General features: G+C 42.9%; 1 protein-coding gene across 1 annotated transcript; it reads right to left on the bottom strand.

Annotated features, from left to right (window-relative positions):
* Positions 1–9,832: 9,832 nt before the first annotated feature.
* On the bottom strand, positions 9,833–11,879 carry LOC113877311 (WAP four-disulfide core domain protein 18-like). The gene is made up of 3 exons (XM_027517340.1): positions 11,674–11,879; positions 10,906–11,054; positions 9,833–10,078 (listed from the first exon to the last, which is right to left on the bottom strand). Exons 1-3 carry the CDS (start codon positions 11,756–11,758, stop codon positions 10,031–10,033), a joined length of 282 nt encoding a protein of 93 aa, XP_027373141.1. The 5' UTR covers positions 11,759–11,879; the 3' UTR covers positions 9,833–10,030.
* Between the last annotated feature and the right edge of the window lie 588 nt (positions 11,880–12,467).

The raw sequence follows: 12,467 nt of genomic DNA, 5'->3' as shown, positions 1-12,467 counted from the left end.
GTCTTTCCAATGAACACCTAGGACTGATCTCCTTTAGAATGGACTGGTTGGATCTCCTTGCAGGGACCAAGGGACTCTCAAGAGTCTTCTCCAACACCACAGTTCAGCACCATCAATTCTTCGGTGCTCAGCTTTCTTCACAGTCCAACTCTCACATCCATACATGACCACTGGAAAAACCATAGCCTTGACTAGATGGACGTTTGTTGGCAAAGTAATGTCTCTGCTTTTCGATATGCTATCTAGGTTGGTCATAACTTTCCTTCCAGGGAGTAAGCGTCTTTTAATTTCATGGCTGCAGTCACCATCTGCAGTGATTTTGGAGCCCAAAAAAATAAAGTCTGACACTGTTTCCACTGTTTCCCCATCTATTTCCCATGAAATGATGGCACCAGATGCCATGATCTTCATTTTCTGAATGTTGAGCTTTAAGCCAACTTTTTCACTCTTCACTTTCACTTTCATCAAGAGGCTTTTTAGTTCCTCTTCACTTTCTGCCATAAGGGTGGTGTCATCTGCATATCTGAGGTTATTGATATTTCTCCTGTCCATCTTGATTCCAGCTTGTGCTTCTTCCAGTCCAGTGTTTCTCATGATGTACTCTGCATATAAGTTAAATAAGCAGGGTGACAATATACAGCCTTGATATACTCCTTTTCATATTTGGAACCAGTCTGTTGTTCCATGTCCAGTTCTAACTGTTGTTTCCTGACCTGCATATAGGTTTCTCAAGAGGCAGTTCAGGTGGTCTGGTGTTCCCATCTCTTTCTGAATTTTCCACAGTTGATTGTGATCCGCACAGTCAAAGGCTTTGGCATAGTCAATAAAGCAGAAATAGAGGTTTTTCTGGAACTCTCTTGCTTTTTCGGTGATCCAGCAGATGTTGACAATTTGATCTCTGGTTCCCCTGCCTTTTCTAAATCCAGCTTGAACATCTGGAAGTTCACAGTTCACGTATTGCTGAAGCCTGGCTTGGAGAATTTTGAGCATTACTTTACTAGCGTGTGAAATGAGTGCAATTGTGTGGTAGTTTGAACATTCCTTAGCATTGCCTTTCTTTAGGATTGGAATGAAAACTGACCTTTTCCAGTCCTGTGGCCACTGCTGAGTTTTCCAAATTTGCTGGCATATTGAGTGCAGCACTTTCACAGCATCATCTTTCAGGATTTGAAAGAGCTCAACTGGAATTCCATCACCTCCACTAGCTTTGTTTGTAGTGATGCTTTCGAAGGCCCACTTGACTTCACATTCCAGGATGTCTGGCTCTAGGTGAGTGATCACACCATCGTGATTATCTGGGTCGTGAAGATCTTTTTTGTACAGTTCTTCTGTGTATTCTTGCCATCTCTTCTTAATATCTTCTGCTTCTGTTAGGTCCCTACAATTTCTGTCCTTTATCGAGCCCATCTTTGCATGAAATGTTCCCTTGGTATCTCTAATTTTCTTGAAGAGATCTCTAGTCTTTCCCATTCTGTTGTTTTCCTCTATTTCTTTGCATTGATCACTGAGGAAGGCTTTCTTATCTCTCCTTGCTATTCTTTGGAACTCTGCATTCAGATGCTTATATCTTTCCTTTTCTCCTTTGCTTTTCACTTCTCTTCTTTTCACAGCTATTTGTGAGGCATCCTCAGACAGCCATTTTGCTTTTTTGCATTTCTTTTCCATGGGGATGGTCTTGATCCCTGTCTCCTGTACAATGTCATGAACCTCCGTCCATAGTTCATCAGGCACATCTATCAGATCTAGGCCCTTAAATCTATTTCTCACTTCCACTGTATAATCATAAGGGATTTGATTTAGGTCGTACCTGAATGGTCTAGTGGTTTTCCCTACTTTCTTCAATTTAAGTCTGAATTTGGCAATAAGGACTTCATGATCTGAGCCACAGTCATCTCACAGTCTTGTTTTTGCTGACTGTATAGAGCTTCTCCATCTTTGGCTGCAAAGAATATAATCAGTCTGATTACTGTGTTGACCATCTAGTGATGTCCATGTGTAGAGTCTTCTCTTGTGTTGTTGGAAGAGGGATTTTGCTATGACCAGTGTGTTCTCTTGGCAAAACTCTATTAGCCTTTGCCCAGCTTCATTCCATATTTCAAGGCCAAATTTGCCTGTTACCCCAGGTGTTTCTTGACTTCCTACTTTTGCATTCCAGTTCCTTATAAAGAAAAGGACATCTTTTTTGGGTGTTAGTTCTAAAAGGCCTTGTAGCTCTTCATAGAACCGTTCAACTTCAGCTTCTTCAGTGTTACTGGTTGGGGCATAGACTTGGATTACTGTGATATTGAATGGTTTGCCTTGGAAACGAACAGAGATCATTCTGTCTTTTTTGAGATTGCATCCAAGTACTGCATTTTGGACTCTTTTGTTGACCATGATGGCCACTCCATTTCTTCTAAGGGATTCCTGCCCACAGTAGTAGATACAATGGTCATCTGAGTTAAATTCACCCATTCCAGTCCATTTTAGTTTGCTGATTCCTAGAATGTCGACGTTCACTCTTGCCATCTCCTGTTTGACCACTTGATTCATGGACCTGACATTCCAGGTTCCTATGCAATATTGGTCTTTACAGCATCGGACCTTGCTTCTATCACCAGTCACGTCCACAGCTGGGTATTCTTTTTGCTTTGGCTCCATCCCTTCATTCTTTCTGGAGTTATTTCTCCACTGATCCCCAGTAGCATATTGGGCACCTACTGACCTGGGGAGTTCCTCTTTCAGTATCCTATCATTTTGCCTTTTCATACTGTTCATGGGGTTCTCAAGGCAGGAATACTGAAGTGGTTTGCCATTCCCTTCTCCAGTGGACCCCATTCTGTCAGACTTCTTCACCATGACCCACCCATTTTGTGTGGCCCCACATGGCATGGCTTAGTTTCATTGAGTTAGACAAGGCTGTGGTTCTAGTGTGATTAGATTGGCTAGTTTTCTGTGGTTATGGTTTCAGTGTGTCTGCCCTCTCATGCCCTCTCGTAACACCTACCATTTTACTTGGGTTTCTCTTACCTTGGACGAAGGATATCTCCTCACCACTGCCCCTCCCGACCTTGAACGTGGAGTAGCTCCTCTCAGCCCTCCTGCACCCATGCAGCCACTGCTCCTTGGATGTAGGGTTGCTCCTCCTGACTTAGGGATAGTCCAAAACAATTCACGGCAGCAGAAGTGCCAGCAACCAGATTGTGGCTGTGAGCTGAACTTGGTTATGTCCTCTGCTACCTGCCTTACATTGTTTCTTAATCCATTCCTAAACCTGATTCACCAGTCTGTTTTTTCTATGAGCTGTGTAATAACAAAATTCCTGTTGTCTCAACTTTAGGCAGAATTGCCTTCTTTTGTCTGTATCTAAAAGGGCTTAATGTGGGTGGAAACTGGTGTCAGGAGTGATAGAGGACAACTGTGCTCAGGGAAATGGAAGGAATCTGGGTTTCATGAATTGATCCAGTTAGAAGCCAAAGGCAATGAGAATGTTGTTAGTCTCCTAGGATGGAAATCTGGCATTCGATGATAAAACAGGTAATAACCTCCTATGTTAAATATTTCTAGGTATTTTATTCTTTTGTTTGCTATTGTAGATGGAATTGTTTGCTTAGTTTCTTTTATGGATTTTTCATTGCTGATGAATTGCATTGTGTACTGACCTGAACTTCACTGAATCTATTTTTTGCCTCTTGTAGAATTTTTGTAAATTCTTTATGATTTTCTGTGTATAGAATCATGTCATCTTCAAATAGAGGTAGTTTTACTTCTTTTTTTCCCAACTTTCATACCTTTTATTTCTTTTTCTTGCATGATTTCTGTGGTTAGAAGCTCCAGTTGAATAGCAACAGTGAAAGCAGGAAACCTTGTCTTTTCCTGGTCTTAGAAGGAAAGCTTTTAGTCTTTTACTATTGAATATGACGTTAGCTATGAATTTTTCATGAATTCCATCTATTGCGTTGAGAAAATTCACTTCTATTTCTAGTTTTCTTAGTATTTTTATCATTAAAGAGTGTTAGGTTTTGTCAAATCCTTTTTGTGTATCAGTTTAGATGTTGATGTGTTTTTTCTTCCTTTATTCTATTAATGTTCTGCATTATATTTATTGATTTTCACCACCAATGCCTTCTTAAGATAAATCCTACCAGGTCATGATGTATAATCCTTTTGCTATGTTATTGAAATCACCTGGCTAGTTTTTTTTTTTTTTAGGATTTTTGCACGTATTTTTATAAGGGATATTGGCCTTTAATTTTCTTTTCTTGTAATGTCTTTATCTGGCTTTGATATTAGCATAATATTGACTTCCTAGAATGAATTAGGAAGTGTTTCCTCTTCTATTTTCTGGAAGACTCTAAGAATTGTTAAGAATTTTTATTTTTTTGCATTGCAGCTAGATAATATAGTTTATAATATCAGGAATAGGTTTTTAATTTCTTTGTGGCCTAGTACTTGTTTGATTTTTGTGAATGTCCTATAAACACTAAAAAAGAAAAAAAAATTGTCTTCTCTGTTGTTGAGTGTAAAGTTGTCTATTATCCATTAGTTTTGTTAGGTAGGTAGAATAGGGAAAAGGAGTCCAAAATGGCGGTGGCTAAAAGACAAGGAAGGTCAAAGGAAGGTCTGAGGACCAGAGTGAAGACTTCAGGCAGAACAAACAGCACTCCTGGCTAAGCCCAATTTGCATAGGGCAAGCCCAGGTGGAGAAAAAAACATATAAAAGGAGGAGCCAAAGCGCGCGCGCTCTCTCTCTCTCACTCCCCGTGCCCCGCCCCCCCCCCCCCCCCCCCCCCTCACTCCTCCACTCTCTTCTCTTCGAGTCCTTGGGCTGGCATGCCCTCACACTTCAAGGATGGATTCTCCTGCTATCTTCTAAATAAAATAGAGCTGTAACACTGATTTGCCTAAGAGCTATAACACGGTTTGTCCAAGACCTGAGAGCTGTGACGTGCCGAGGGCTTTAATGTCCGTTGCTCCAATTCTTTGTTGTGACGAGACAAAGAACTGAGGAACATACACTCGCGTGACAGTTTGAATTTGTTAATCTTTATGATTTAATTTGTCTTTTTTTTCATTATTTTTGTCTGTATTATTCATTAATTTCTGAGAGGGATTTGATAAAATATCCAACTAAAATAATTTATTCATGTATTTCTTTTACTTTTATCAGTTATTTCTTTGTATATATGTCAAGTAATAATTTTAAGAGTATATGTGTTTGTGTTCACAATCATCTCTTAATTTATCATTCCTTTTAACATTAAATAATATCCTTTTCCCTTTATATATTTGATATTAAAATATTTTTGCTAAATATCAAAATTGATAATTCAGCATTCTTTTAGTTCATATTTGTCTAGTAAAATTTCCATCTCTATAAGACATACTATTAGACCTTTTTCATATATTTCTTAAAGCAGTATTTTGCTTGACTTAAACTCAGTTTGAGAGGTCTTCTGTATCAGGACCAGCCCAACAACGAACCAACCCGAGGGAGCAGTGCCACAGAAGAATAAGGAAAAATAAGACTCATTGGCAGGCAAAAGCCCGATCCTAATCCTTGCATGCCTTTTATTGCTAACATCTACTTCCTTGAGCTCTAGAGATATCTGTTTTTTACTATCTCAGATCGGGGGATAAAGATATACAATGCACAGTCCTCAATGTCAAACCTTCAGGCCATTCATGATTGTGTTTAGCACTTCAGCTAGTGACGACCTTTCTTAACAACTCCCTCAAGGCTCTGATTACGAGAACAGTCACTAATGGTTTTCCATCAGTCACATCAGTACTTCAACATCTTGTTTTCAAGATGTTTTTCCACTATGTACTTTTTACTGCTCCCAGCCCTTCGCCTGGGGGTAATGAGAAAGTCGTTCTTATTTTTCAAAGAAGCCCTGTTAACTATAGAACAGGCCTGTACTTAGCATATTGCCTATGTTCTGATCAGAGAGTTTAACCTATTTATGTTTATGGCCCTAACTGTTAAACTAGGATTTATCCTGTCACCATATTTCTTGTTTCTTATTTATCATACTTTCTTACTGCGTTTTCTAGTTTGCTATTCTTTACTCTTTCCATTAACTAGGTTAAATTTTTCATCTAGTACTTTAAAATTCATACTTCTAATTTTATTCTTCAGGAATTTACCCCTGTTGATTTTTTCAGTCAGCCAGTTCAGTCGCTCAGTCGTGTCCGACTCTGAGACCCCATGAATTGCAGCACGCCAGGCCTCCCTGTCCATCACCAATGCCCAGAGTTCACTCAAACTTATGTCCATCAAGTCAGTGATGCCATCCAGCCATCTCATCCTCTGTCGTCCCCTTCTCCTCCTGCCCCCAATCCCTCCCAGCATCAGAGTCTTTTCCAATGAGTCAACTCTTTGCATGAGGTGGCCAAAGTACTGGAGTTTCAGCTTTAGCATCATTCCTTCCAATGAACACCTAGGACTGATCTCCTTTAGAATGGACTGGTTGGATCGCCTTACAGTCCAAGGGACTCTCAAGAGTCTTCTCCAATACCACAGTTCAAAAGCATCAATTCTTCGGTGCTCAGCCTTCTTCACAGTCCAACTCTCACATCTATACATGACCACAGGAAAAACCATAGCCTTGACTAGACGGACTTTGTTGGCAAAGTAGTCTCTGCTTTTGAATATGCTATCTAGGTTGGTCATAACTTTCCTTCCAAGGAGTAAGCGTCTTTTAATTTCATGGCTGCAGTCACCATCTGCAGTGATTTTGGAGCCCAGAAAAATAAAGTCTGACACTGTTTCCACTGTTTCCCCATCTATTTCCCATGAAGTGGTGGGACCGGATGCCATGATCTTCGTTTTCTGAATGTTGAGCTTTAAGCCAACTTTTTCACCCTCCACTTTCACTTTCATCAAGAGGCTTTTTAGTTCCTCTTCACTTTCTGCCATAAGGATGGTGTCATCTGCATATCTGAGGTTATTGATATTTCTCCCGGCAATCTTGATTCCAGCTTGTGCTTCTTCCAGCCCAGTGTTTCTCATGATGTACTTTGCATATAAGTTAAACAAACAGGGTGACAATATACAGCCTTGACATACTCCTTTTCCTATTTGGAACCAGTCTGTTGTTCCATGTCCAGTTCTAACTGTTGCTTCCTGACCTGCATATAGGTTTCTCAAGAGGCAGTTCAGGTGGTCTGGTGTTCCCATCTCTTTCAGAATTTTCCACAGTTGATTGTGATCCACACAGTCAAAGGCTTTGGCATAGTCAATAAAGCAGAAATAGATGTTTTTCTGGAACTCTCTTGCTTTTTTGATGATCCAGCAGATGTTGACAATTTGATCTCTGGTTCCCCTGCCTTTTCTAAATCCAGCTTGAACATCTGGAAGTTCACAGTTCACGTATTGCTGAAGCCTGGCTTGGAGAATTTTGAGCATTACTTTACTAGTGTATGAGATGAGTGCAACTGTGCAGTAGTTTGAACATTCCTTAGCATTGCCTTTCTTTAGGATTGGAATGAAAACTGACCTTTTCCAGTCCTGTGGCCACTGCTGAGTTTTCCAAATTTGCTGGCATATTGAGTGCAGCACTTTCACAGCATCATCTTTCAGGATTTGAAAGAGCTCAACTGGAATTCCATCACCTCCACTAGCTTTGTTTGTAGTGATGCTTTTGAAGGCCCACTTGACTTCACATTCCAGGATGTCTGGCTCTAGGTGAGTGATCACACCATCATGATTATCTGGGTCGTGAAGATCTTTTTTGTACAGTTCTTCTGTGTTGATTTTTTAAACATTATTAATGTTTGCACCTTTTCCAGAACAAGGGCATTACCTTAGCTTGCCCTCATTTCTCTTTGTGCTTGTGCCCCCAACCCCATCCTACTGAATCACCGTGTAGATAACTATAGAATTTTAGTTCTGGATGTTATGTTTGTACTTTTAAAAAATTTCTGTTTATTAGTACGCTGTAAACAGACTGGTTCCAAATAGGAAAACGAGTTCGTCAAGGCTGTATATTGTCACCCTGTTTATTTAACTTATATGCAGAGTACATCATGAGAAACGCTGGACTGGAAGAAACACAAGCTGGAATCAAGATTGCCGGGAGAAATCTCAATAACCTCAGATATGCAGATGACACCACCCTTATGGCAGAAAGTGAAGAGGAACTAAAAAGCCTCTTGATGAAAGTGAAAGTGGAGAGTGAAAAAGTTGGCTTAAAGCTCAACATTCAGAAAACGAAGATCATGGCATCCAGTCCCATCACTTCATGGGAAATAGATGGGGAAACAGTGGAAACAGTGTCAGACTTTATTTTTCTGGGCTCCAAAATCACTGCAGATGGTGACTGCAGCCATGAAATTAAAAGACGCTTACCCCTTGGAAGGAAAGTTATGACCAACCCAGATAGCATATTCAAAAGCAGAGACATTACTTTGCCAATAAAGGTCAATCTAGTCAAGGCAATGGTTTTTCCTGTGGTCACGTATGGATGTGAGAGTTGGACTGTGTAGAAGGCTGAGCACCGAAGAATTGATGCTTTTGAACTGTGGTGTTGGAGAAGACTCTGGAGAGTCCCTTGGTCCCTGCAAGGAGATCCAACCAGTCCTTTCTGAAGGAGAGCAGCCCTGGGATTTCTTTGGAAGGAATGATGCTAAAGCTGAAACTCCAGTACTCTGGCCACCTCATGCGAGGAGTTGACTCATTGGAAAAGACTCTGATGCTGGGAGGGATTGGGGGCAGGAGGAGAAGGGGACAACAGAGGATGAGATGGCTGGTTGGCATCAATGACTCGATGGACCTGAGTCTGAGTGAACTCCGGGAGCTGGTGATGGACAGGGAGGCCTGGCGTGCTGCGATTCATGGGGTCGCAAAGAATCGGACACGACTGAACTGAACTGAACTGAACACTACCTGAAGGGGAGAAACATAAGTGGAAGTTGTAGGAGGCCATCCTCCAGTATCTTTGCCAGGGAAGGTCATACTTTGGCAATCAGAATGGCAGGTAAATGGTGAAATTGATTGGAAACTTTTTAGAGGTATACTCATGAACCAAAGGAGACTGGAAGGGTTTGGGATGAGGATGACCAGACAGTGACAGAAGATTTCAATGCTAATATTCCTTCATTCCTCTGCACAGACAGGTGAGGCCACATGACACTGGGCTTATGAGATGTACAAGAGCAGTGTTGGTGACAGCGAGACACAGATATGGAAGACCACATTTCACACTCATCAGGCTAACTGGAGGAATCTTGATGGAAAGAAGTAAACTGAGAACTCGATTCTCGGGAGAGATAAAGTCAACCCCATCCATCATTTTTGTCAGAATCTTTGGGAGACTAAGATTTAGCTTATGTCTCAGGGAAGTCTCAATGGAAGGTTACATCCTCAGAGTTCATCTCCTAACTGTATCCTAACTTCAAATCACTTGAAGATAGCAGCTGGCACTTTCCAATTCCTGTCACCCACATCCCAGGGAACAGGATGGCTCTCCCGGAGGTAGGCTTCCTGCTAGATGTCGGTGTGCTGCCTTAGAATGGGGTATCCCCACCCTTGCTCACACTCCTACTCCTCTGGAGTCTTGCCCTAATACAAGCCGCTGCAATAGGCCTACTACGTGCTACATACTCATTCATTTTGTTGTTTGACAAAGTCATCTTCACAGGACACTTGAGAAAATATTCTCGAGCCTTCTGCCCTGTCTAGAGACAGAGATGTGGAAGGAGGAAAGGAGCTAGCTGGGAGGAACTTGAGTCTGATCTATTGGTTTTCTGAGTGCCCTGTATTCATGCACCCACTGCAGAGCACACATATGGTCCTGCTAGCCAAAGAAGATCCACCAGAATGCCTAAATGGAAAGACAGACACAGCCCAAACTATGCCACAGATTTAGTTTATTTTGAACACAAGTGTTTTTAGAAAGCAGCCACTGCACCATTTTAGATCTTTATCCTCCAGGGCTACAATTCCAGGCAAAGGAAAGAGCAAGGAATGGATATGGAAGCCTTGTTATGCCAAGCATCGAATTTGTGGATTCATAAAAAATCTTCAGGTGCTGTTCTTCAGGCATGCTCAATCACTGTTCAGTCCAGCTTTCCCAAGGCCACCAGAGCCAACCTTCTAAAAATACAAATTTGATCATGACATTAACTGTGCTTAGAAACATCCAGCACTTTACCAAACCCTTCAGCAGGAGGCTCTCTCTCCTCACTGGACTCTGGCATGGATGGCCCTCCACCATCCCCCTGAGATGCTGCAACCCCTTCCTGCTACCACCACTTCCTCGTCTCCAATGGAAGACCCATACTCCTCCCACCCTCTCAACTGCCCTGCCTTCCTCCTGCTAACTTTCTGCACCCTGTATTCTCTCGCTCAATATGTTCTCTACTCTCTGACAACTTTCCCAATCTCTCTCCCTTGAGGTAAAGCCCATAACCCCTCTCTTTCTCCCACAGATTGTACGAGAAATCTGTACAAGGCACTGGTCACCCTACGTTTAGATTATTTATCTATGTCTGTCTCATTTATCCTGTTGTATCTGTCTTTTTGTTTCAATTCCTGAACAATGCATGCCTGACACAGGAGATACTCAATCCCTAGGGATTCCCTTTCCCTTCCTTCCTCCTCCCGGGGTGTTCCATTTTTCAGGAAGAGTTAAATCCCTTTGGTGAGGAAGGAGAAATAAAGTGAGAAAACCTTGGTTAAGAATGACCTGTGAATCTGTATCATGGATACTTGTCTCAACTGAACCGATCAGCATTGTCCTGGGACAGGGCTCCTCGTTTAGGATGAGGCCTCAGATAATGTGGGCCAGCTGTCTTTTGGCCATGTTTCCAACCCCCTTCTCTGGGAGTTTTCCAGACTCTCCCATGTGGTGGACATGTAAGCACAGTCCACTTGAGAGTTGGGTGCACCCCTTGGCCAGCTCTTGCCTGATTTGTACTCACTCTGAAGACAGCAGTTTTGCAGACATGACCACACCCATTGCTGCAGCATTTCATTCCCTCAGGACAGGAATCATCACCTGAGCACATTTCAACACAAATTCCCACAGTACCTTCGGGCAACTCTGGGCAGAATCCAAGTTCCTGTTGTCCTGAAACACAGGATGGTGTTTGGCGTGTGGCGCAGTCACTAAGACAGGCCTGAGGACAGACGCTGGAGGCCTGATGCCTCCATCACAGGCAGGACTGCTACCTCTTCCGTTGCTTCCTTTGTGCTCTGGACTCCTCCCTGAGCCTCCACTGCTCCTCTGCCATGGAGCCCACAGTCTGGGTCTTAGGAGAATGCTCCCCTTTCTCTGAAGGCTGCACGGGTCTCAGAAGATAAGAAACCTGCACAGTCATAACCCTCTTCCTCCCACTTTATAAGAAGATTCTAGAAAAGCCTCTGTTTACAGAGATCACCATCCCTTGCATCACACACTCGGTTTGTCCCCCAACTTCCTCTGGGGTCCCACTCACAAGGCCCAGGTCCTAACTAGAGAGAAAACGTACCCTTTACCCCCAATTTCTAAGCAGACCCAACACAGTCTGATAGGGAGAATGGGACACACAGGATGAGTGCTCATTTAGATCAAAGAAAAGGCATCTAATCAATGCCAATCCCCACTCTGCTGTGGGGACCTGGTTGCTTCCAGGCAAAACCACCCTCAGGTCTAACACTGGGCTCTGAGCCTTCTCTGCTATCAGCTGGGGTCCCCTCAGCACCCTCACCTTCGACAAGAGACACCTGAGTCCTGGCCATCTCCAGCCCCATGACGAGGAAAGCCAGCAGAACAAAGACGGTGCCTGTCTTCATGTTGGCCTCTGGTGTGGTGCAGGGGCAGAGCCCAGCCCCAATTTATACTCTCAGTGTCACCAGAAAAGAGGGTGAGGTGAGAGGCAGTAGAACAGGAAGAGTACTAAAATGTAAGCTCTCCAGGGAGTGTCCCAGGATATTCTAGTTTCTTTGTTCTATTTCACAACTGTTTTCTCAGACTAGGAAATGGTTTCTTGGATATGCAAATACAAAACCGGAGAGTCTGGAAACTTTTTTACCCTTTCTTTCCTTGCTCCATCACAACTTGGCTCTGGTTTCTCTGGTGCCTTTAGGAACCACGGTCAAAGAAAAGAATTCTCTCCATGTAACTTAGAATTTCTCAGTGAGAGCTGAAATTTTGAAGCTAGGCATTATCAGGGCCCTTCTGGGGTCTCCAGCAGGTCCAGTTACACAAGGATGGTAAACGTGTGCTTTGGAGCCTCAGCTAGGCATGAGGGTGGAACCACAATGGTAGTGAAATCAGTCATCTAAGGGGATGGATGTTGCAAGATCACAAGCTGGCTGGAGCCCTGGTCTATCTTGATGACTGGTGGTCTCTGAGGCTACCCTGCTCCATACCAAGAAATTCCTGGAGAGAAGGCTGAGTGGGTGACCTACATGAGCAGAACTACAGGAGAAAGACACGAAAGCCTCCTCAGGGGTCTGTGGAAGGAGCCTGCCCACTTTCCCATCCCAATTACAAAATCTC

This window comes from Bos indicus x Bos taurus, chromosome 19 (assembly GCF_003369695.1).
Source record: "Bos indicus x Bos taurus breed Angus x Brahman F1 hybrid chromosome 19, Bos_hybrid_MaternalHap_v2.0, whole genome shotgun sequence".
NCBI classification, from domain to species: domain Eukaryota; kingdom Metazoa; phylum Chordata; class Mammalia; order Artiodactyla; family Bovidae; genus Bos; species Bos indicus x Bos taurus.
The sequence above is the reverse complement of the archived record's forward strand: the minus strand, read 5'-3'. Positions and strand labels throughout refer to the sequence as shown.